The sequence below is a fragment of the Symphalangus syndactylus genome, chromosome 5 (genome assembly GCF_028878055.3).
Source record: "Symphalangus syndactylus isolate Jambi chromosome 5, NHGRI_mSymSyn1-v2.1_pri, whole genome shotgun sequence".
Lineage (NCBI taxonomy): Eukaryota > Metazoa > Chordata > Mammalia > Primates > Hylobatidae > Symphalangus > Symphalangus syndactylus.
Genome location: NC_072427.2, coordinates 151,984,779 through 152,010,656, shown reverse-complemented (window position 1 = coordinate 152,010,656; position 25,878 = coordinate 151,984,779). Strand labels below are relative to the sequence as shown.

The 25,878-nt window shown below is 44.4% G+C and overlaps 1 protein-coding gene across 2 annotated transcripts in view; it reads left to right on the top strand.

The window, feature by feature from the left end:
- Window positions 1-25,878, top strand: part of TULP3 (TUB like protein 3) — a 56,065-nt gene that overhangs the window by 13,258 nt on the left and 16,929 nt on the right. Inside the window, exons 1-4 of one of the 2 annotated variants that reach the window (XM_063639907.1) lie at window positions 5,687-6,649; window positions 9,325-9,376; window positions 21,558-21,717; window positions 23,070-23,210. In XM_063639907.1, the coding sequence (XP_063495977.1) occupies window positions 6,609-6,649; window positions 9,325-9,376; window positions 21,558-21,717; window positions 23,070-23,210 (394 nt within the window). In that variant the 5' untranslated portion in view covers window positions 5,687-6,608. Of the gene's footprint in view, window positions 1-5,686; window positions 6,650-9,324; window positions 9,377-21,557; window positions 21,718-23,069; window positions 23,211-25,878 lie in introns of those variants that run through there. The other variant, XM_055281089.2, reaches the window with a different exon arrangement.

Genomic DNA, 25,878 nt, shown 5'->3' with positions numbered 1-25,878 from the left:
GCAGTGGCGTGATCTCAGCTCACTGCAACCTCTGCCTCCTGGGTTCAAGCGATTCTCCTGCCTCAGCCTCTTGAGTAGCCGGGAATACAGGCACGCACAACCACACCTGGCTTATTTTTTGTATTTTTAGTAGAGATGGGATTTCACCATGTTGGCCAGGCTGGTCTCCAGCTCCTGGCCTCAAGTTATCTGCCCGTCTCAGCCTCCCAAAGTGCTGGGATTACAGGCGTTAGCTACCGTGCCTAGCTCCAATTTTTAGTTAGGTTGTTTGTCTTTTTTTTTTTTTTTTTTTTTTTTTTTGAGACGGAGTCTCGCTCTGTCACCCAGGCTGGAGTGCGGTGGCGTGATCTTGGCTCACTGCAAGCTCCGCCTCCCGGGTTCACGCCATTCTCCTGCCTCAGCCTCTCCGAGTAGCTGGGACTACAGGCTCCTGCCACCACGCCCGGCTAATTTTTTGTATTTTTAGTAGAGACGGGGTTTCATCGTGGTCTCGATCTCCTGACCTCGTGATCCGCCCGCCTCGGCCTCCCAAAGTGCTGGGATTACAAGCGTGAGCCACCGCGCCCGACCCTACAGTTTTTCTTCTAAACGATGTTAGTCTTCAAATAAGTGTGAATAACTAGATTTAAGAATAAAAAATTGTTTTTTGTGGTTGTTTTCTTGAGGTAAACCTTTTATTTCCTCTATCTTTCCTGTGTAGTGTCTTTGCAGTAATTCCTTGTCTCACACATACTATATTTATTTCTGATAGGTTGAGTTGAACCAAATTTTTGTAAATTATATTTATTTTAACTTCATGCAGCAGCTAATTACTAAATATTTACAATTATGAATTTCTCTAAATTGCCAAGTTGTCCTCTTTATCACTGCACACTAGCACTTACTGCATTAATGAAAGAAGATAACTATATCTAATTTCTAAGTCTAAAAAATATCAACTTGTGATGTTCTGAAGCAATACTGTAGTCAGTAAAGGAAGCCTTCACTCAAGTTACTATCAGGAAAAGCAACGGGCTGCTCACAGGCTTTATTTTTGCAAGTCTTATCCTGCTGCTTTCCTGGCAAGGATGGTGTTTACTCTCTCCAGTACCACAGAAGGAGCCTGTTTAGCCTCCTGCATCAGTGGCCAAATTGCAGTTGAGTGCTGATTACAGCATCCTTATCTGGCACAGTGTAGGAAGCAGCAAGAAACACTCTTGATTGTTTAGTGGCAATAGATTTTGTGTTACTGGCAGCTCGAAAAATTTACTCTTAACAGGCTGAGAGAAGTTGACAGGAACATTGAGAGTCCTGAATCATCATAGATTCTTGGGGGTCATTAGTAACATTATTCAGTGCTTCAAAGTACTTGGCAGCGTGGTCTGTTGGGTATAGCACTAGACTAGCAATGGAGAGTAATGTTTTAAAGTATGCTCGAAGTTTCTCTGTTACTTATCTTTAGCAAATTTCTTCATTGTCCATACCATCTTCATTCTCTAGAAATACTGTGTGAGCATAATTTAGGTGCTAGATTAAAGGGCAATGGGATTTTTTGTTGTTGTTGTTGAGACAGAACCTCGCGCTGTTGCCTAGGCTGGAGTGTAATGGCGTGATCCCAGCTCACTGCAACCTCCACCTCCTGGGTTCAAGTGATTGTCCTGCCTCAGCCTCTAGAGTAGCTGGGACTACAGGCGCGGACCACAGTGCCTGGCTAATTTTTGTATTTTTAGTAGAGATGGGGTTTCACCATGTTGGTCAGGCTGATCTCGAACTCCTGACCTCAAGTGACCTGCCCACGTTAGCCTCCCAAAGTTCTGGAATTACAGGCATGAGCCACTGCACCTGGTAGCAGTGGGATTTTTAAAGGTAGTCAGTCCACAACAATGAAAAAAAATTTACTGAAATGTATATTTTCTTTTTTTCTCTTTGAAAATGTATATTTTCTTTTTTTCTATTTTGAAAAAATTTGGCAGGGCACGGTGGCTCATGCCTATAATCCCAGCACTTTGGGAGGCCGAGGCAGGTGGATCACCTGAGGTCGGGAGTTCAAGTCCAGCCTGACCAACAGGGAGAAACCCCGTCTCTACTAAAAATACAAAATTAGTCAGGCGTGGTGGTGCATGCCTGTAATCCCAGCTACTCGGGAGGCTGAGGCAGAGGTTGCGGTGAGCCGAGATCACGCCACTGCACTGCAGCCTGGGCAACAAGAGCGAGACTCTATCTCAAAAAAAAAAAAACAAAAAAAAAAAAACAAAAAGAAAAGAAAAAATTGAAATTTGCTGAAAAGTCGCAAGAAAGCACAGTTGATAAACCTATGCCCTTCACCTAGATTCATCACTAATATTTTTTATACCTGATTTTATTTATTTTTGTTTTGTTTTGTTTTGTTTTGTTTTTGAGACAGAGTCTCACTGTCGCCCAGGCTGGGGTGCAGTGGCGCGATCTCGGCTCACTGCAGGCTCCGCCCCCCGGGGTTCATGCCATTCTCCTGCCTCAGCCTCCCGAGTAGCTGGGACTACAGGCGCCCGCCACCTCGCCCGGCTAATTTTTTGTATTTTTAGTAGAGACGGGGTTTCACTGTGTTCGCCAGGATGGTCTCGATCTCCTGACCTCGTGATCAGCCCGCCTCGGCCTCCCAAAGTGCTGGGATTACAGGCGTGAGCCACCGCTCCCGGCCGTATACCTGATTTTAAAAAATCATTTTAGACTTACAGAAAATTTGCAAAAATATTAGAGAATCCCTCTATACCTTTCACCAAGTTTCTCCTAATGTTAACATCTTTTTTTTTTTTTTTTTTAGATGGAGCCTAGCTCCGTCGTCCAGGCTGGAATGCAGTGGCACGATCTCGGCTCATTGCAACCTCTGCCTCCCGGGTTCAAGTGATTCTCCAGCCTCAGCCTCCTGAGTAGCTGGGATTATAGACGCCCGCCACCACGCCCAGCTAATTTTTGTATCTTTAGCAGAGACAGGGTTTCACTGTGTTGGCCAGGCTGGTCTCGAACTCCTGACCTCGTGATCCGCCCGCCTTGGCCTCCCAAAGTGCTGGGATTACAAGCGTGAGCCACTGTTCCTGGCCTAATGTTAACATCTTATATAACCATAGCCACATTATCAAAATCAGGAAATTAATATAGAATCAATACTGTTAACTAATTCACAGGCCTTATTTGAATTTTGTCAGTTTTCCCACTAATGTCTCTTTCCTTAGTCTAGGTTTTTTTGGTGTCCATAAATGTGAGTGAGATGGGACACTGTCAGAAAATTCTCTTTGTGTACACTGTGAAGTGTTGTAAGGCCTTGTAGTTATCTTCAGTTAATTTTTATTTTATCTGTCTATCTTACCTATATCTATCTGAGATGGAATCTCGCTCTGTTGCTCAGGCTGCTGTGCAGGGTCATAATCACAGCTCACTGCACCCTTGAACTCTTGGGCTCAAGCACTCCTCCTACCTGAACCTCCTGAGTAGCTGGGACCACAGGCTCATGGCACCATGCCCAGCAGGTATCTTCAGTTTAGCCTTTACTGGTTGGTAACTGGAGAATAGTTCAAGAGAATGGTGTTCTGTGGGCATTCTCATCTGCCACGCTTGAGTGTTTCTGTGTTTCTTCAAGATGTGTGTTTAGGGTTTCCCCTGTTTGTACCAAGGAAATAGGAAATTTTCTTTGAGAAAAATGAGAGGAAAAAGAGTTACTCCACTTTTTTTTTTTCCTGTAGGAATTCTTTCTGTTTTGTGTTGATTTATTAACCACGCTTGGTTATGGTTAGGCTTGCTATTCAATAACTAAGTTAAAATGAAGGAAAGAGAATATTAACACAGGCTAGGCATGGCGGCTCATGCCTGTATCCCAGCACTTTGGGAGGCCGAGGTGGTCAGATCACCTGTACCTGAAGTCAGGAGTTTGAGACGAACCTGGCCAACATGACGAAACCCCATCTCCACTAAAAATATGGCAGGCATCTGTTATCCCAGCTACTTGGGAGGCTGACGCAGGAGAATTGCTTGAACCTGGGAGGTGGAGGTTGCAGTGAGCTGAGATCGTGCCACTGCACTCCAGCCTGGACGACAGGGTGAGATTCTGTCTCAAAAAAAAAAAAAAAAAAAAGAATATTAAATCAGAAAAATGTAAATTTATTAAGATGATATTCCAGATTAGACTAGAAATTTTAGTTCAGATTGAATATAAGTCTATAAAATATCTTTTTTTTGTTTGTTTGAGACAGAGTCTCGCTCTGTGGCCAGGCTGGAGTGCAGTGGCGTGATCTCGGCTCACTGCAACCTCCACCTCCCAGGTTCAAGCAATTCTTTTGCCTCAGCCTCCCGAGTAGCTGGGACAACAGGCACACGCCACCACACCCGGCTAATTTTTGTATTTTTAGTAGAGACAGGATTTCACCATGTTGACCAGGATGGTCTCGATCTCTTGACCTCGGGATCCACCCGCCTCAGCCTCCCAAAGTGTTGGGATTACAGGCGTGAGCCACCACACCCGGCCTTATAAAATGTCTTTATAGGTTATAATTTAATTAAAGGTATAACTTTTTAAGTTATAATTTATTTAAACTTAGAACTCAGGGAAAGTGTGACTTTTGATATATAGGAGACTTGTAAATGTTACAGTTACTTAACATGTATTTATTGTCTCTTCTGTTCAGGTCAAAATGCTTTGATTATACCCTATTTATTCAGATTGTCTGTTCAGCTTGCCCAGGCTTGATAAAAGGAATCAAGTGGTATCTAGATGTACTGTCAGAGACACACCTGTTTTTTTCACTATTTGAGGCCTTAAGAGAAACATTTGAAAACTTTAGTCATATGCCAGAACTTAGCATTTTTGAAGAAGTTTTAGCATGGGTGGGGAATGATTTGTTTTCCCCCATGCCAGAAGTCATCACACCTTTGGTTTACTGTTGAGAACAGAGTGCAGATTTGTAGCAGCAGCTGTTTGAAAATACTAGTTCATGGTGGAGATTGCAGTGAGCCAAGGTCATTGCCACTGCACTCTAGCCCAGGTGACAGAGCCAGACCCTGTCTAAAAAAAAAAAATTTTTTTTTTTTTTTTTTTTTTTTTTTTTTTTTTTTTGTGAGAGAGTCTTGCACTGTCGCCTGGGCTAGAGTGTGGTGGCGCCATCTTGGCTCACCGCAACCTCTGCCTCCCGGGTTCACGCGATTCTCCTGCCTCAGTCTCCTAAGCTGGGATTACAGGTGCCCACCACCATACCTGGCTAATATTTTGTATTTTTAGTAGAGATGGGGTTTCACCATGTTGGCCAGACTGCTCTTGAACTCCTGACCTCGTGATCCGCCAGCCTCGGCCTCCAAAAGTGCTGGGAATACAGGCGTGAGCCACCGGCCCTTTTTTTTTTCTTTTTTTTTGAGACGGAGTCCCGCTCTGTCATCCAGGCTAGAGTGGTGCAGTGATGCGATCTTGGCTCACTGCATCCTCCGCCTCCTGGGTTCAAGTGATTCTCCTGCCTCAGCCTCCTGAGTAGCTGGGATTACAGGTGCCTGCCGCCACGCCCAGCTAATTTTTTGTATTTTAGTACAGACGGGGTTTCACCATGTTGGCCAGGCTGGTCTCGAACTTCTGGGCTCAGGCAATCCACCCACCTTGGCCTCCCAAAGTTCTGGGATTACAGGCATGAGCCACTGCGTCTGGCCTAATTTTTTTTAATTAAAAAAAAATGGCTGTAATCTCAGCACTTCAGGAGGCCGAGGCGGGTGGATCACCTGAGGTCAGGAGTTCGAGACCAGCCTGGCCAACATGATGAAACCCCATCTCTACTAAAAATACAAAAATTAGCCGGGCGTGGTGGCACACGCCTGTAATCCCAGCTGCTGAGGAGGCTGAGGCAAGAGAATCGCTTGAATCTGGGAAGCGGAGGTTGCAGCGAGCCAAGATCATGTCATTGTACTCCAGCCTGGGCAAGAAGAGCGAGCCCTTCATCTCAAAATAAGTAAATAAATAAATAATAAATTTTAAAAAATGAAAATACTAGTCCATAACAGTGGACTTTTTTCTCCAAGTTCTCCTTTTGCTATATAATGTCATTTTATGCAGAACTTTAAAAAATTTATACTGATACACGGCCAGGTGCAGTGGCTCACGCCTGTAATCCCAGCACTTTGGGAAGCCGAGGTAGGCAGATCACTTGAGGTCAGGAGTTCAAGACCAGCCTGGCCAACATGGCAAAACCCCATCTCTACTAAAAATACAAAAATTGGCCTGGTGCGGTGCCTCACACCTGTAATCCCAGCACTTGGGGAGACTGAGGTGGGCAGATCACGACGTTGAGGTCAGGAGATCGAGACCATCCTGTCTAACCGGCGAAACCCCATCTCTACTAAAAATACAAAAAATTAGCCGAGTGTAGCAACGTGCACCTATAGTCCCAGCTACTCAGAAGGTTGAGGCAGGAGAATCGCTTGAACCTGGGAGGCAGAGGTTGCAGTGAGCCGAGATTGTGCCACTGCACTCCAGCCTGGCTGACAGAGTGAGACTCCGTCTCCAAAAACAAAAAAAAAAACAAAAATTAGCTGGGCATGATGGTGCATGCCTGTAGTTCTAGCTACTCAGGAGGCTGAGGCACAAGAATGGCTTGAACCCGGGAGGTGGAGGTTGCAGTGAGATGAGTTCAAGCCACTGCACTCCAGCTTGGGCAGGAGAGAGGTCTGTCTCAAAAAAAAAAAAAAATTTATTTATACTTACACACACTGAATACCTGTAATGTTCTAGCACTCTAGTTTTGTTTTTATCTTTTTTTTGTCACACTGTATTAATGAAGGATTTTTAAATTTAGGATTTAAAAATACATGACTGCAGATAAAAAACATTAAAGAAAACGTAGGAACATATGTAGGTGAAACATGGTGGGGCACAAAGTCAAGGCCAGAGGCTGTTGTATTTGACATTTTTGTTTATTTGTTCCTCTTTGGAGCTGGGAGAAAAGAGATGATTTATTGACCACCCAGTGTTTTTTTATTTGTTTTTTAAACATAAAGGTCATGAGTGAATTAATAGGCATGTCAGAAAATCAGAAAGCACCTGCACGTCTGTGTGACGGTTGTTAAACCTGCCTCACAAGTGATGAAGAGGAAGAATCTTTGAGACAGCATGCAAACTGAAGTTGCTATGCATTAGTAAGATGCATAGAACCTTCTAAAATGTAGGAATGTAGTGGCACACCATTAAGCCATACATAAATGCTTTGGTATATTTGCCCAAAATGTAGCAAAAACCATGCTTCTCTTTGTGGTAATGGAATTTGTCTTCTTAAATAGCACCTTGTAGTTCCAGTTTTTCTGGCACTAAGTTCCCAGTAAACATTTATCATCCAAGTAATTGAGAACCATTTATGCCTTATTTCATACTTCACCCTTTCCAAGAATGCTGAGTCACAAAATAAAAGTCTTAAATTAGGAAATTGTCAAAAATAGAAAAGGCTTCAGAGAGAGGTTTTTTTTGTTTTTTGTTTTTTTTTTTTGAGACGGAGTCTCACTCTGTCACCCAGGCTGGAGTGCAGTGGCGCGATCTCGGCTCACTGCAAGCTCCGCCTCCCGGGTTCACGCCGTTCTCCTGCCTCAGCCTCTCAGAGTAGCTGGGACTACAGGTGCCCGCCACCACACCCGGCTAATTTTTTGTATTTTTAGTAGAGACGGGGTTTCACCGTGGTCTCGATCTCCTGACCTCGTGATCCGCCCGCCTCGGCCTCCCAAAGTGCTGGGATTACAAGCGTGAGCCACCGCGCCCAGCCCAGAGAGAGGTTTTTTGTTTTTTCTGTTTGTTTGTTTTGAGCCATAGTCTCACCCTGTCGCCCAGGCTGGAGTGCAGTGGTGTGATCTTGCTCTTCCTCCGCCTCCCCGGTTCAAGCGATTCTTCTGCCTCAGTTCCTGAATAGCTGGGATTACAGGTGTGGCCACCACACCAGGCAAATTTTTTGTATCTTAAGAGAGACAGGGTTTCACTATGTTGGACAGGCTGGTCTCGAACTCCTGACCTTGTGATCCACCCGCCTTGATCTCCCAAAGTGCTGGGATTACAGGTGTGAGCCACCGTGCCCAGCCCAAAGAGAGTTTTTAAATGTTCAGAAGGGCTTGGTTTATCAGCTGAAGACTGGTTTTATTCCATTTTTATTGTTTTTTTCCTACTTCAAGCAAATCTGTCTCTCAGTGGCAATAAATGTCATTTGTTCATCCATACTTACAGTCCTCTCCTTTGATGACTGGCATAATAAGTGTTACTAATGACAGACTTGAGTAAGTTAAATGAAATGCCCAGATCTTCAGGAATTCAGTAGGCTCTAGTAAGATGCTATACACAGTGAAATTTTCCCCATCTTAGAACTAACTCTGGCCGGGCGCGGTGGCTCACGCTTGTAATCCCAGCACTTTGGGAGGCTGAGGCGGGCGGATCACGAGGTCAGGAGATCGAGACCACAGTGAAACCCCGTCTCTACTAAAAAATACAAAAAAAAATTAGCCGGGCGTGGTGGCGGGCGCCTGTAGTCCCAGCTACTCAGAGAGGCTGAGGCAGGAGAATGGCGTTAACCCGGGAGGCGGAGCTTGCAGTGAGCCGAGATTGCGCCACTGCACTCCAGCCTGGGCGAAAGAGCGAGACTCCGTCTCAAAAAAAAAAAAAAAAAAAAGAACTAACTCCAAAAAATACATAAATATATTTGATTTTTCAGATGTAATTTAGATGCCAGAAGGAGACCAGAATTGGGGTCTGTTTCTGCTGTTTAGCCTTACACATGACTCTTCAAGTCTGTTTCTTCATCTTCAAAGTGTGAAAAATAATGGTACCTAGTTCATAGGGCTGTTTTAAAGAATAAACAAAGTAATACCATGTAAAATGCTTATTACCACGTGTTCAGAGCATAATGTGTACCCAAGACATTGTTTAAAACAAAAGGAAATCCCTGCATGCATGGGGTCTGTGTTTTCCTTTTTTTTTCTTTTTTTTTTTTTTTTCTTTTTTTAGTAGAGGCGGGATTTCACCATGTTAGTCAGGATGGTCTCGATCTCCTGACCTCGTGATCCATCCTCCTCGGCCTCCCAAAGTGTTGGGATTACAGGCGTGAGCCACCGCGCCCAGCCGGGGTCTGTGTTTTTATCTTTTTCTTGTCCTTGGTGTATTTCAGTCTCCTCAGGTCCTCTGGAATAAGTGTGGTGTTAAGGGTAGGAAGTCCTCCTGCAGTCAGTGTGGGTAGCCTCTAGAAGCTGATGCCTTCTATAAGGCAGAATCGATTGGTTCCAAATAGCCCAAAAGAGTACATGCATAAAAAAAAATGAAATTGACAAGGCGTTTTCTCTTTATATACTTGCTTTATTTTTTTTTTTTAACAGTGTCTTCCACGAAGAAATGATGAAGATGCGACAGGCTAAGCTGGATTATCAGGTGAGCAGAGTCTTCTCTTTTGAAATAGGTGGCCAACTATACTGACCGTGATGCTGATGGTCTTGGCTCTGAAGCCTTTGGCAGGGCTATGGAAAGAAGACTGGAAAGGAGAAGGCTCAGGTGGTTACCTGTGAAACAGTGTCTGGAGTTAGTGGTTGCTGAACCAAGGCTCTGGGCTATGGCAAGACCAAAGTGCTTTGAGGATGTCAGCAGCAAGACCGGCCTTGGATTTACAATCACCAAAAATTCCTTGGTGCCTTTCTTTCCGAGGAATTAAAAGAATGTTAACATTGTATTTCTGTGTAGTAATTCGGTTCTGCTACCTTAAGTACCTCTCTATGATGTAATTTCACTTAACTACAAGATGGTGTTCTTACGCTAAAATGCAGATTCGAACTTGCTGCTGTGCTGCTTTAAAATCTCTGTCGCATGGCCAGTCGAGGTGGCTCATGCTTGTAATCCCAGCACTTTGGGAGGCCAAGGCAGGCAGATCACGAGGTCAGGAGATCGAGACCATCCTGGCTAACACGGTGAAACCCAGTCTCTACTAAAAAATACAAAAAATTAGCCGGGCATGGTGGTGGGCGCCTGTAGTCCCAGCTACTCAGGAGGCTGAGGCAGGAGAATGGCGTGAACCCAGGAGGCGGAGCTTGCAGTGAGCTGAGATCGCGCCACTGCACTCCAGCCTGGTGACAGAGCAAGACTCTGTCTCAAAAAAAAAAAAAAAATCTCCATCGCATAGAGAATAATTTTCTTCACAGAGCTGCTGGCACATTTAGTTTTTTTTCTCCATCACACTAAGCTCTGTGAGAACAGGAGACAAGCATGTTTTGGATAACCATTATATCAGAAATTCTCAGCACAGTGCTGGACATGTAATAATCCTTCATTAAGTATTTGAACAAAGGAAGGAATAAATGAACGGTTTTTTGTTGTTACATGCTGTGATCATCATATTCAGGTAGCTTAGAATGTATACCCAACATACATTGCATTTATATTCGCTTTTTTCTATGAATCTATTCTAATTCAGCAAATTCTGTAGCTAGGATCGTTAAGAGTCAAGACGTCTGGATTCAGTAGGTGACTAAAAGTCTCTAAAGTTTTGTCTTCTCTTCTTTATGTGGTTGGTGGAACTAATAATGGGACTTCTAGCCTAATAAATTATTTTAAAGGTGGAATTACTGAAAACTAAGAAACAAACTAATTTACTGTGATCTTGGAGAAAATTCTGTTACACACACACATATACATACACACTTATCCCTCTGCCCACAGAGATCACAGTAATTGTGATGAGCCCTTTATTTTCTTCATTCCGTTGCACAGCAAATTGTATCTGGGGAGAAGTGGGCACAAAAATATAGATCTTTGATTTATTTTTATTCATTTTTATTCTTAGGCATCCTAGTATCGTAAGGCCCAATTGTACCTACTTTGTTAACATTAGGTAAAATCTATGGTTCATCTATCAATCATGTTCTAAGACATTAGTCTTTAAATTTTGTATATAGATACATTTTCTGAGTTTTTTTTTTTAAGGTGGCCCTAATATTTTGTAATTGTATTCTTTTCATTGAAAATGCTATATGTGGTATAAATGTTATAACTTTTGTAAGCCTTTTTGTAGCACAATTTTTTTAATTATGTTTTTACATAGGTAATAAAAACATAAGAATTCAAATAATATAAGATAGATGTTTGATGAAAACATCTCTTTCTGCTTGGCTCAGTTCTTTATCAGTGGCTATCACTGATTTTTAATATATCTTCCAGAGATAGTGAATTTTTTTTTTTGAGACGGAGTCTCACTCTTTCGCCCAGACTGGAGTGCAGTGGCGCAATCTTGGCTCACTGCAAGCTCCAACTCCCAGGTTCATGCCATTCTCCTGCTTCAGCCTCTCAAGTAGCTAGGACTACAGGCACCCGCCACCACGCCTGGCTAATTTTTTTTTTTTGTATTTTTACTAGAGACGGGGTTTCACTGTGTTAGCCAGGATGGTCTCGAACTCCTGACCTCATGATCCGCCCGCCTCGGCCTCCCAAAGTGCTGGGATTACAGGTGTGAGCCACAGTGCCCAGCCCTTTTTTTTTTTTTTTTTTGAGTCAGTGAATTTAGAGACATAAAAATTTATAGGAATTTTTTTCACTTGCCTAGGAGTTTCAAAGGAATTTTTCAAAATTAAAAAAAAATCTTTGGATCAGATGTATAAATTTTGGTGTTAAATAATGTATGAGAAGCTGGCATGGTAGTGTGCACCTGTAGTTCCAGCTGCCTGGGAGGCTGAGGAAGAAGGATCCCTTGACCTCAAGTGTTTTAGTGCAGTCTGGGCAACACAGCAAGACACCACCCTCCATCTCTTAAAAAAAAAAAAGTGTATGAGAATATTGTTAGAGCCATGAAATGCCAATAGGTGCTTAAGAAGGAAGTCACTCAGTAGTAGGTAAGGGAATTTCCACAAATGCAAGCTGAGCATTCAAATAGTGTATAACAACAACAAAGGTAGCACCACAGAATGAAGAAAACGGGCTGGGAATCAGAAGGCTTTGGTTCTAGTTCTGGCTCTGCCATTATTCAGCTGTGTGATTTTAGGTAAAGTTCTTAAAGTCAGTTGCCCTCAGTCATTTCATCTGTAGAGTGAAGTTAGACTGGATAAAATAATAGAATGTTAGAAAGAATCTTAAGAGTGTCTAAGTTAGAGCCAAGATGGAGGCATATTGAGGAAGGGCAGGCTACAGTTCAGCCCAGGCATCCCAGGTGGGCAGTATCTTGGTGCAGCTTCACAGTCCAGAGTAGGCCAACCTGCCCAAGGGATACAGTGCACACCCATCAGTGACGGTGGCACATCCTAGCAGTTACCCTCAATGGAGGTGGCAGAGGCTGGGGAAGCCCTGCCCAGATGTACATTAGATTAGACTCAGGAATTCTGCTATGGCAGTGTCCCTTTGGTTGAGTGTCACTGGTCATGAGCTTTGTAGGATAAGAACAGCCAAAAGCAACCAAAGTTAATCAGTCTCCTGAGGATTGGTTTGTATTAGCCAGTCTCATAAGTGATGAATCTGAATCTGAGAATCACTTTCTAGTGAACTGTATTTGAGAATTAGCTGGTCATTACATTCCCAGTAGAAATATCTGTGGGAAGTTTGCAATCAGAATGTGGCTTGGTATATTCGAAATCAGAGCAGGTAGAGTTTGTAAAATGCTATTTATAGTGACACATTACAATATGATAGTATGATTAATTCACCTCTTCTGAAGGGATATACCTACCCAAGGAAGGAGATTCACATGTGCCCAGGACATTCTCCCTGCCTTAGTGCTAGAGACACAGGGTAGATCTTGTTCTTTCCCTTCCCTTAACTCATTCGTTTTTTTTTTTCTTCTTTTGAGACAGTCTCCCTCTGTCACCAGGCTGGAGTGCAGTAGCGCGATCTCGGCTCACTGCAACCTCTGCCTCTGTGCCCAGCTAGTTTTTCCACATTCTTACCAACACTTGTTATTGTCCGTCTGTGATTTAGAGCCATTTTAGTGGGTGTGAAGTGGTATCTCATTGTAGTTTTGATTTGCATTACCCTAATGACTAATTATGTGGAGTTTTTTTTTTTTTTTTGTGTGTGTGTGTGTGTGTGTGTGTGTGTGGTGGCCTTTTGTTTTTTTATTTTTTTGAGATAGGGTCTTGCTCTGTCACCCAGGCTGCAGTGCAGTGATACGGTCATAGCTCACTGAAGTCTTGACCTCCTGGGCTCAAGCGATCCTCCCACCTCAGCCTCCCAAGTAGCTGAGACTACAGGCATGCACCACCACACGTGGCTAATTTTTCTTTTCTTTTTCCTGTATTTAGAGATGGGATCTTGCAGTGTTGCCCAGGCTGGTCTCAAACTTGTGACCTCAAGTGATCCTCCTTCCTCTGCCTTCCAAAGTGCTAGGATTATAGGCATGAGCCATCATGGCTGTTCAAGTTTTATAGTTTTAGCTTTTACACTTTCCGTGGTTTATTTATTTTTATTTATTTATTTTTTCTGAGATGCAGTATTTCTCTGTCCCCCAGGCTGGAGTGTAGTGGCACAATCTCAGCTTACTGCAACATCCGCCTCCCGGGTTCAAGCAATTCTCCTGCCTCAGCTTCCTGAGTAGCTGGGATTACAGGCGTGTGCCACCATGCCTGGCTAATTTTTGTATTTTTAGTAGAGACCGGGTTACACCGTGTTGGTCAGGCTGGTCTCAAACTCCTAACCTCATGATCCGCCTGCTTTGGCCTCCCAAAGTGCTGGGATTACAGGCATGAGCCACTGTGCCCGGCCTCTCTGGTTTACTTTAAAAACTGATATATAATAATTGTACATATTTATGGGGTACACATGATATTTGATATTTGATACATGCACACAACATGTAATGATCAAATTATTGTAATGATCACGTTATTTAAGGTATCCATCACCTCAAACATTTATCATTTCTTTGTGTTGGGAACATTTCAAATCTTCTAGCTATTTTGAAATATACAAAAAATAATTCTTTTTTTTTTTTTTTTTTTTTTTTGAGACGGATTTTTGCTCTTGTCGCCCAGGCTGGAGTACAATGGCGCAATCTCGGCTCACTGCAACCTCTGCCTCCCAGGTTCAAGCAATTCTCCTGCCTCAGCCTCCTGAGTAGCTGGGATTATAGGCATGTGCCACCACGCCCAGCTAATTTTGTATTTGTAGTAGAGACGGGGTTTCTCCATGTTGGTTAGGCTGGTCTCGAACTCCCGACCTCAGGTGATCTGCTCACCTCGGCCTCCCAAAGTGCTGGGGATTACAGGCATGAGCCACCATCCCCAGCCAATAAATTATTCTTAACTATAGTCACCCTCTTGTGCTACTGAACACTAGAACATATTCCTTCTATCTAACTGTATGTTTGAATTAATTGCTGTGTATAGTGTGAAACAGAGATTCAGCTTCACTCTTTAGCATGTGGATATCCAGCTATCCCAACACCATTTATTGAAATACTTTCCTGTTGAGTATATCTTGCTTTTATTTTTACCAGTTTCACTAGGATACTCTCTTTTGTTTTTGAGGAGAAATCTTTCTTTGTTGCCCGGGTTGGAGTGTAGTGGCGCAATCTTGGCTCACTGCAACCTCTGCCTCCCAGATTCATGTGATTTTTGTGCCTCAGCCTCCAGAGTAGGTGGGATTACAGGAGTGCGCCACCACGCCTGGCTAATTTTTGTATTTTTCGTAGAGATGGAGTTTCACCATGTTGGCCAGGCTGGCCTTGAACTCCTGGCCTCAAGTGATCCACCCACCTTGGTCTCCCAAAGTGCTGGGATTACAGGTGTGAGCCACCATGCCTGGCAAGATACTCGTTTTCAGGGTATGTGGGCACCTTAGCGAGCTGCAGAAGGGATTTTCTTTTCTTTTCTTTTTTTTTTTTTTTTTTTTTTTTTTTTTTTTTTGAGACGGAGTCTCGCTCTGTCGCCCAGGCTGGAGTGCAGTGGCGCAGTCTCGGCTCACTGCAAGCTCCGCCTCCCGGGTTCACGCCATTCTCCTGCCTCAGCCTCTCCGAGTAGCTGGGACTACAGGCGCCCGCCACCACGCCCGGCTAATTTTTTGTATTTTTAGTAGAGACGGGGTTTCACTGCGGTCTCGATCTCCTGACCTCGTGATCCGCCCGCCTCGGCCTCCCAAAGTGCTGGGATTACAAGCGTGAGCCACCGCGCCCGGCCTTCTTTTCTTTTTTTTGAGACAAGAGTCTAGCTCTGTTGCCCAGGCTGGAGTGTAGTGGCATGATCTTGGCTCACTGCAACCTCTGCCTCCCGAGTTCAAGCGATTCTTATACCTCAGCCTCTCGAGTAGCTATGACTACAGACAAACGCCACCACACCGGGCTAATTTTTGGTATTTTTAGTAGAAACAGGGTTTTGCCACGTTTGTCAGGCTGGTCTCAAACTCCTGGCCTCAAGTGATCCACCCAACTCGGCCTCCCAAAGTGCTGGGATTACAGGCGTGAGCCACTGCGCCCAGCCCAGAATGGATTTTCTGATTCTTGCTGTGATATTTCTGACATGGATGCATTTTAGGTAGAGTACATTTATTTCATCTGATGAAAATGGATTAAAGTACAACATAGTTCCTTTGAGCCGAGTTGCTCATCTATTTGTATGATGAGAGGTCATCACTGCACTGAATGATATTTTAAGAAGTCTAGTTTAAAAATTTTAGTCTTCTCTTTCTATGATCTTGCTTTGTGGGCAGGGAGATTAAATTAGTTTTTTTTCTTTTGGAAACAGAGTCTCGTTCTGTTGCCAGGCTGGAGTGCAGTGGTGCAATCTCGGCTCAGGCTCACTGCAACCTCCACCTCCCGGGTTCAAGCGATTCTCCTCCCTCAGCCTTCTGAGTAGCTGGGACTACAGGCGCATGCCTCCACGCCCAGCTAATTTTTTTAATTTTTAGTAGAGATGGGATTTCACCATGTTGGCCAGGATGGTCTCAATCCTTTGACCTCGTGATCTGCCCGCCTCAGCCTCCCAAAGTGCTGGGATTACAGGTGTGAGCCACCGTGCCCGGTCGAGATTAGTTATTTTTAAACAAACTAATAGACCGCAGATAACCAGCCTGATGCTGGTTGTACTCTGTGGTTGGTTGGTCTGTTGGAAAACTGTCATAGTGTAACCTCAGCCCATCACCTCTAGGGTGACTCCTTCTCTAGGAAAATTGAGAATTAGTTAAACTATCATTAATTTAAATGAAGTTTTATTTATTTTTGAGATGGTTGCTCTGTTGCTCAGGCTGGAGTGCAATGGCGCGATCTTGGCTCACTGCAACCTTTGCCTCCCGGGTTCAAGCAATTCTCCTGCCTCAGCCTCCCAAGTAGCTGGGTTTACAGGCTTGTGCCACCACATCCAGCTAATTTTTGCATTTTTCGTAGAGGTAGGGTTTCCGGCATGTTGGCCTCGAACTCCTGACCTCAAGAGATCCTCCCACCTCAGCCTCCCAAAGTGCTGGGATTACAGGTATGAGCCACTGTGCCGGTCAGAGCTTTATTATTTTATTGGATAAAGTTATTTCATGGAAATTTCCTCCTATCTAATCTCCTTTAGTTTCTTACTGTTTATTTTGACATCACCATTCAATATTTTGGCCCCAGGCAGTATAGTAAGATATACCACTAAATTCTTGGGAAGATAGATTCTTTTACGGTTCAATTCCCAAGATAATTAGGAAATTTAAAGGTGATTAAATTTTAGTTTATATGACACTTAAAATCATGAAGGCAGTGTATTTTAATTGCATTTAGGGCATCTAACCATCAGCTTTGGCTTTCTTCCTGGCTCCCTGACTATCTTGGTAATGAGTCCTTCGTTGATGTAGCCTCATTTAAAGCACTCTTAGGTTTTCAGGGAAGTAAAATATAAATGAAATAGGAATTGACATTGTTACATTCAAACCCAAGTAGCACTTCTCTCCTCCCCCATCCAAACTGCATGACGGTTTTCACCAAGATGGCAGCTTGCACATATATGTTTAATGGTATTTTTCTTATTTGTAAACTTGGACAGTAGTAAGATCTATTCAATACTGAGGTATAGTAGCTGTGGCCCTGATTACAGTTTGAGTGTACAGTTGTTTTTTTCTTAAGTCATTGGTCTAAATGAGTTTGATTGGTCTTTAAGTAGATAGAGAGAGGCTTCCCCAGATACCTTGGCGGGAACACTATGGTCAGGGGTCTAGTCTCCCCTTTACAAGTCTGAGAGCTTAGTTTGTCAGTGAACCTGGGTATAACCAGGTCCTTTGGCACAAATTCACACTAGTTAAACCCACGCCAGTAAGTTTTAAAACCAGAACCCCAAGTTATTAATTTACAAAGGGAGCTCTACTCTTTCAGTGTGTGTTCATCTCTACTGTTCATGATACTCTTTTCCTGGGAATACGACACCTAAGAAGTTAAACTTCAAATTAGAAGGCTTATTGGTGAGCAAGGAATCAGAGGGAATGAGGTCAGGAGTTTGAGACCAGCCTGGCCAACATGGTGAAACGCCATCTCTATTAAAAGTTTAAAAATTAGCTGGGCATGGTGGGGAGCACCTGTAATCCCAGCTACTCGGGAGGCTGAGGCAGGAAAATTGCATGAACCCGGGAGGCAGAGGTTGCAGTGAGCTGAGATCGCACCAGCCTGGGCAACAGAGCAAGACTGTCTCAAAAAAAAAAAAAGATTTCTCTTTCTTGGACAAACCGGATAACCCTATCAAATTCTAGCTCTTTGGCCTCTCTTTTCTAGACCACAGCAGAAAACTCCTTTTCTATAGAAAATATTTTCCTTGGCCGGGTGCGGTGGCTCATGCCTGTAATCCCAGCACTTTGGGAGGCCAAGGCGGGCGGATCACGAGGTCAGGAGATCGAGACCATCCTGGCCAACATGGTGAAACCTCGTCTCTACTAAAAATACAAAAAATTAGCCGGGCGCGGTGCCGGATGCCTGTAGTCCCAGCTATTTGGGAGGCTAAGGCAGGAGAATGGCTTGAACCTGGAAGGCGGAGCTTGCAGTGAGCCGAGATCGTGCCACTGCACTCCAGCCTGCGCGACAGTGCGAGACTCTGCTCAAAAAAAAAAAAAAGAAAAGAAAATAGTTTCCTTACATGTGAACCCCATCTCTACTAACAATACAAAAAAATAAGCTGGGAAGGCCAGGCGCGGTGGCTCACGCTTGTAATCCCAGCACTTTGGGAGGCCGAGGCGGGCGGATCACGAGGTCAGGAGATTGAGACCACAGTGAAACCCCGTCTCTACTAAAAATACAAAAAATTAGCCGGGCGTGGTGGCGGGCGCCTTTAGTCCCAGCTACTCGGAGAGGCTGAGGCAGGAGAATGGCGTGAACTTGGGAGGCGGAGCTTGCAGTGAGCCGAGACTGCGCCACTGCACTCCAGCCTGGGCGACAAAGCAAGACTCCGTCTCAAAAAAAAAAAATAAATAAATAAAAAAAATAAGCTGGGCTTGGTGGCAGGTGCCTGTAATCCCAGCTACTCTGGAGGCTGAGTCAGGAGAATTGCTTGAACCTAGGAGGCAGAGATTGCAGTGAGTTGAGGTCGCACCATTGCTCTCCAGCCTGGGCAACAAGAGTGAAACTCTGTCTCAAAAAATAGCTACAGTGGCCGGGCGCGGTGGCTCACGCTTGTAATCCCAGCACTTTGGGAGGCCGAGGCGGGCGGATCACGAGGTCAGGAGATCGAGACCACGGTGAAACCCCGTCTCTACTAAAAATACAAAAAATTAGCCGGGGGTGGTGGCGGGCGCCTGTAGTCCCAGCTACTCGGAGAGGCTGAGGCAGGAGAATGGCGTGAACCCGGGGGGCGGAGCTTGCAGTGAGCCGAGATTGCGCCACTGCACTCCAGCCTGGGCGACAGAGCGAGACTCCGTCTCAAAAAAAAAAAAAAAATAGCTACAGCATTCGTTTTTTTTTTTTTTTTTTTTTTTTTTGAGAAAGTCTCACTCTGTCGCCCAGGCTGGAGTGCAGTGGTGCAATCTCGGCTCACGGCAACCTCTGCCTCCCGGGTTGAAGTGATTCTCCTGCCTCAGCCTCCCGAGTAGCTAGGATTAAAGGCGCCTGCCACCACGCCTGGCCAATTTTTTATATTTTTAGTGGAGATGGGGTTTCACCATGTTGGCTAGCTAGACTGGTCTCAAACTCCTGACCTTGGGTGATCCACCCGCCTTGGCCTCCCAAAGTGCTGGGATTACAGGTGTAAGCCACTGCGCCTGGCCCTTTTTTTTTTTTTTTTTTGAGATAGAGTCTTGCTCTGTCGCCCTTCTTGGAGTGCAGCGGTGCGATCTCAGCTCACCACAACCTCCACCTCCCGGGTTCAAGCAGTTCTCCTGCCTCAGCCTCCCAAGTAGCTGGGATTACAGGCGCTTGCTACCACGCCTGGCTAATTTTATTTTTTAGTAGAGACGGAGTTTCACCATGTTGGCCCAGCTGGTCTCAAACTCCTGACCTCAGGTAATCCGCCCACCTCGACCTCCCAAACTGCTGGGATTACAGGTGTGAGCCACAGCGCCCAGCCTACAGTATGCGATTGTGTTTCATCGATCATTTCACAGACTGTATGTATGAGACGAAATAGCTGTGGCCACATAGATAAGATATGGCAGTTTCTTATGATTTCAGTACTTCATATTTACCATCGTTTCAGGCAAGTTACTTTTTTTTTTTTTTTTGAAATGGAGTTCTGCTGTTGTTGCACAGGCTGTAGTGCAATGGCACAATCTCAGCTCACCGCAACCTCCGCCTCCCAGACTCGAGCGATTCTCCCGCCTCAGCCTCCGGAGGAGTAGCTGGGATTACAGGCATGTGCCACCACATCCGGCTAATTTTTGTGTTTTTAGTAGAGATGGGGTTTCTCCATGTTGGTCAGGCTGGCTTTGAACTCCCGACCTCAGGTGATCCACCTGCCTCAGCCTCCCAAAGTGCTGGGATTATAGGCATTCGCCACGACGCAGGCCAATTTTTGTATTTTTAGTAGAGACAGGGTTTCACCATGTTGGCCAGGCTGGTCTCGAACTCCTGACCTCAAGTGATCCACCTGACTCTGCCTCCCAAAGTGTTGGGATTACAGCTGTGAGCCACTGCACCTGGCTGGTAGAAGAATCCCAATTCCGTTTGGTGGAAGTCATTATAGCCTCCTGTGTATTTAGTGTTCCTGGGTTAAGGTCCTTCTATTCATGGTAATGCACGAAATCTCAAAATAATCTCCAAACAAGTTAGTCCTTGCTCTAACACCTATTCATTCTCGATGGTATATTCTGTATTGGCACGTTATCTTAACTCCCCAATCTTTTCCCTCTATACACAAGCTATTGAATTAATCCGTGTGCTCTCATCAGCCCAGTTCAGGAAAAACACACTTCCTTTTTTGATAGTCTCACCCCTTGGAATGACTCTTCTTCCTGGAGGCACTTTCCTAAAACAGTATCGATGGAAAAAAGTAAACAGATGGCTTCTTTTGCCTGAAAAACAGCAGTAAGTGGGTTATAATATGTTTGTTTTTTAATCATGTCTTTATTTTTTAGGATGGGGCTTAACATTTTTCCTACTCTGAGTTATCCCAGATCTGTAATAATTTCTGTATATTATAAGCCCTTATTTGCCAAAAGGTACTAGTACTATGTGCTAGTACCTTCCTTTCCATTTCATTGGTTTTTTTTTCTCATAGTCTGTCATGCTTTTTTCCTGACTTTTCTTGCTACCATAGTCTTTATCTTGCTTTTATTCATAGAGTTGACTGCTTTCTATTTGATATGTTGCAACTGCCATTTTTTCTTCTCACCCTTGATCCAAATTTGATTTCTAATTATATAAGATAAACAAGAACGCCAAACTTACTGCTCTTTGACTAATTAGAACATGGAAATAATTTGAGTTTTAGAGAATAATAAACTTTTTTCTTCCATTTACAAAAGTAAGAAAACTTTGAAAAAAAAAAAAAAGACTAGAAAAGAGAAAATAATCATGCCATAGTCTGCCACCTGAAGAAACCACCCTTGCTATGTTCCTCCATCTTTCCCCCGTGCATGTGTGTTTGTATGTTTTGAGCTTCTGGTCACATTTTGATAATGCTATGATGATTCCCATACATCTTTAGTAGACTTGGTTAGAAATGCATTGTGTGGGGCAGGTGCAGTGGCTCATGCCTGGAATCCCAACACTTTGGGAGGCCAAGGCGAGCAGACTGCTTGAGCTCAGCAGTTTGAGACCAGCCTGGGCAGTATGGGGAAACCCTGTCTCTACAAAAATACAAAAATTAGCTGGGTGTGGTAGCACACACCTATAGTCCCAGCTATTCAGGAGGCTGAGGCAGAAGGATCAGGCGCGCCTTGGAGGTCGAGGCTGCAGTGAGCTGTGATGGTGCCACTGCACTCAGCCTGGGCAACCGAGTGAGACTCTGTCTCAAAAAAAAAAGAAAAAAAATGCATCATCTGATTTTAAATAGATCTTTATAGGTGTTAGGTGTTCAAAAGTATTTGTTAAATGAAATGATTGAATCCTTACTCCTCTCTGTGCCTCAGTTCTCCCTTTTCTTAAATGGGGAAAAATAATTTACAAGACGTGAGGATCAGTGAAAAACAAACTGTGCATGTTGGAAATGGCTAGGTCATGTCAAAACTCTCCTTGCTGGCTATCATATCGCTTCTTTCCCAGAGGCTACTACTTGAGAAGAGGCAAAGGAAAAAGCGCCTTGAGCCATTTATGGTGCAGCCCAATCCAGAAGCCAGGCTACGTCGGGCAAAGCCAAGGGCCAGTGATGAGCAGACTCCCTTGGTGAACTGTCATACTCCCCACAGCAATGTCATCTTACATGGTGTGTATTTAGGCGTGTCACTTCCTACTGGGGTACAATTTTCACAAACCTAGAAGGCAGGAGGATTGTCAGACGGACCAAAGGGACAATATTATTAGCACCATTACTAGGTACCTTCATAAATCTTTATAATCACATTTGGGGTCTTTGAGGAGAATAAAAGCAATGATATAATCAGTGGATGATGGCTTAAGATTTGTGTCCATTTTAGAACTGTTATTTTCTTTTTTCTTTTTTTTTTTTTTTGAGACGGAGTTTTGCTTTTGTCACCTAGGCTGGAGTGCAATGGCGTGATCTTGGCTCACTGCCAACCTCCTTCTCCCAGGTTCAAGTGATTCTCCTGCCTCAACCTCCTGAGTAGCTGGGTTTACAGGTGCCTGCCACCACGCCCAGCTAATTTTTTTATACTTTTAGTAGAGATGGGGTTTTACCATGTTGGCTGGGCTTGTCTCGAACTCCTGACCCAGGTGATCCACCCGCCTTGGCCTCCCAAAGTGCTGGGATTACAGGCTTGAGCCACCATGCCCGGCAAGAACTGTTGTTTTCTAGATGCCAGATGAATGAGTTTAGAATGACCTATTTGAGGAGCTTTTGATTGTTAAATCATGGCAGAGGTGAATCATGAAGTCAGGAATAGGTAGAGAGCATCCATTCTTCCAATAGATAGTTCAAAGGACCATCTGAGATGGTGAGGGGTGGAGGAAGAATAAGATTGTAAGTGCCTCTAAATCAAGCCACCTGAGCTATTGGCTTGGACAGGATCTGTACTATGGAGGACCTACTTTGTTTTCTTGGTCTCATCCTTAAGTTTCTGAAGTACATATTTCTTCAGTTACTGAAGTACAAGTACATATTACTTTAGTAACAGAGCATGTTAATAAAATGAACACCAGGCTGGGCATGGTGGCTTATGCCTGTGATCCCAACACTTTGGGAGGCCAGGCAGGCAGACCACTTAAGGCCAGGTGTTTGATACTAGCCTGGGCAACATAACAAGACTCCATCTCTACAAAAAAATTAACAATTAGCCAGGTATAGTAGCACACACGTGTAGTCCCAGCTACTCGGGGGACTGAAGTGGGAGGATTATTTGAGCCTAGGAAGTCGAAGCTACAGTGAGCTGTGATTACACCACTGCTCTCCAGCCTGGGTGACAGAGTGAGATCCTGTCTCAGAAAAAAAGAACACCAGTTCTGACCTACTCTCTTAACAAATGTTCTTATGGGTGTTAAGAAAGGAGGGAAGATAAAATGATTTGGTAGTTCTTAATTCTGATCACATATGCCAAATCCACCCAACTAGTGAATAATACTTTGCTCCTTCTTTTAAATTCATTTTATTTTGGCCCTTAGGTATTGATGGTCCAGCTGCTGTCCTGAAAACAGATGAAGTTCATGGTCCATCAGTAAGCTCCCCTGTTTTGGACGAAGATGCTGAAAACACCATGGATACTGCTTCCAAGCCAGGACTTCAGGAGCGTCTCCAAAAGCATGGTGAGGACTGGTAATGATTTTAAGGCAATTTGTCTTCTTACTCATTTGTAATCTTTTCCTTTCTTTTCATTGTGGTTAACAATCTACGTGACTCAAAATTACTCATGGCTTAGGGCCTCACAGAGGTGACAGTATTAAGCATCTTTTACATCTGAATGTTGGTAATTGTCAGCAATGGTAGTATTTATATTATTGCCTGAGAAAAAGAAGATAATTCAATATAAAATACTAGCTACCATAGATGACTGTTTCTCTCTTTTTGCCTATTTTCAGTTCCCACCCTCTTCTTCTGACAGAGTTGTCGCTCAGCCCCTCTACTCCACCTCCATTTCATAGTTGGTGATGATTGATAGCCTTTCTTCTAGTTGGAGCTCTCATTTCCATGAATATGCCCATACATTTCAAAGGTCCCTTGTAGTCTTCTTTCCTTTTTAGAAAAATAATTTTTTTTTTTTTTTTTTTTTTGAGATGGAGTATCGCTCTGTTGCCCAGGCTGGAGTGCAGTGGCGCGATCTCAGCTCACTGCAAGCTCCGCCTCCCGGGTTCACGCCATTCTCCTGCCTCAGCCTCGAGTAGCTGGGACTACAGGCGCCCACCACCACGCCTGGCTAATTTTTTGTATTTTTTTAGTAGAGACGGGGTTTCACCGTGTTAGCCAGGATGGTCTCGATCTCCTGACCTCATGATCCGCTCGCCTCAGCCCCCCAGTGTGCTGGGATTATAGGCGTGAGCCACCGCGCCGGGCCGAAAAATAATTTTATAATGAGAAGGGATTAAGCAGCTCCTTTTCAGATGAGAAAACTAAAGCCCAATAATGAATATCTATTGGGTACCTACTTTGCATTAGGCAAACATTGCTAGGTCCTGGGATATATGAATCAGGAGAGTCTACCATGGAATAGCATAATAAATGAACGTTTAAACAAATTCGTATATTCACTTACTTAGAAAGTATGTTTTGGCCAGGTGTAGTGGCTCACGCCTATAATTCCAGCACTTTGGGAGGCCAAGGTGGGTGGATCACCTGAAGGTCAAGAGTTCGAGACCAGCACGTGGTGAAACCCCGTGTCTACTAAAAATATAAAAAAAGTAGCCAAGCATGGTGGTGGGTGCCTGTAATCCCAGCTACTCGGGAGGCTGAGGCAGGAGAATCGCTTGAACATAGGAGGCAGAGGTTGCAGTGAGCCAAGATTGCACCATTGCACTCCAGCCTGGGCAACAAGAGTGAAACTTATTCTCAAGAAAAGAAAAAAAAAGAAAAAGAAAGTATGTTTTGAGTCCAGGCATGGTGGCTCATGCCTATAATCCTAACACTCTGGGAGGCTGAGGCAGGCAGATCACTTGAGTCCAAGGGTTCAAGACCAGCCTGGGCAACATGGAGCAACCTTATCTCTACAAAAAAATGCAAAAAAAAAAAAAAAAAAATTGGCTGGGTGCAGCGGCGCACACCTGTAGTCCCAGCTACTTGGGGGGCCGAGGCAGGAGGATGGCTTGAGCCTGGGAAGCGGAGGTTGCACTAAGCTTGAGATTGCACCACTGCACTCCAGCCTGGGTTACAGAGCAGGACCCTGTCTCAACAACAACAACAAAAAAGTAAAGTAAGAAAATATGTTTTGAGTACGTACCATATCTCAGGCAACATTCTAGGTACTTAGGATACATGAGTAAGCATGGTTCCTGCCCTCATGGAGTGCTTATTCTAATTGAAGCTTCAGGCACTTAAATAGGCCAGAGCTAGAAAATCAAGGTGCTGAGAGAGCCTGACGCCTCACTCCACTTGGAGGCTTGGGAGCCTTCCGAGAGAAAGTGATATTTGAGTTAGTGCCTGACTCAGGAAGAGGTGCTGGCCAGTTCAGAATGGCAGCAGCTCAGGGCGTGTGGTCATAGGGTAGGAAGGGGGATGTAGAGAGATGAGCCAGGAGAGGGAAGTAGGCTCTAATTATATGGGACCTGATAGACCACATCACGAATTGGGACTTTATCTAAGGAGTAATAGAAGGCTGGGCATGGTGGCTCACACGTGTAATCCCAGCACTTTAAGAGCCCGAGGTGGGAGGATTGCTTGAAGTTAGGTGTTCAGGACCAGCCAGGGCAACATAGCAAGACCCAGTCCCTAACAACAAAAATTTTTTAATTAGCTGGGTGTGGTGGTACACACTGGTAGTCCCAGCTACTTGAGAGGTTGTGCTAGGAGGATTGCTCGAGCCCAGGTTATTGAGGATGCAGTGAGCTATGATCATGCCACAGCACTCCAGCCTAGGTGACAGAATGAAACCATGTCTCTAAAAATTAAAAAAAAAAAAAAAAAAGATTGGGTTGGGCGGAGTGGCTCATGCCTATAACCCCAGCACTTTGGGAGGCTGAGGCGGGAGGATTGTTTGAGCCCCAGAGTTCAAGGCTGCAGTGAGCCAAGATTGTGCTGCTGCATGCTAGCCTGTGTGTAGAGTGAGACCCTGTCTCAAAAAAATAAAAATAAAAAATAAAAATTAATTAAAAAAATAGGGCTGGGTGCTGTGGCTTATGCCTGTAATCCCAGCACTTTGGGAGGCCGAGGCGGGCAGATCATGAGGTCAGGAGATCGAGCCCATCCTGGCTAACACGGTGAAACCCCGTCTCTACTAAAAATACAAAAAATTAGCCGGGCCTGGTAGCAGGCGCCTGTAGTCCC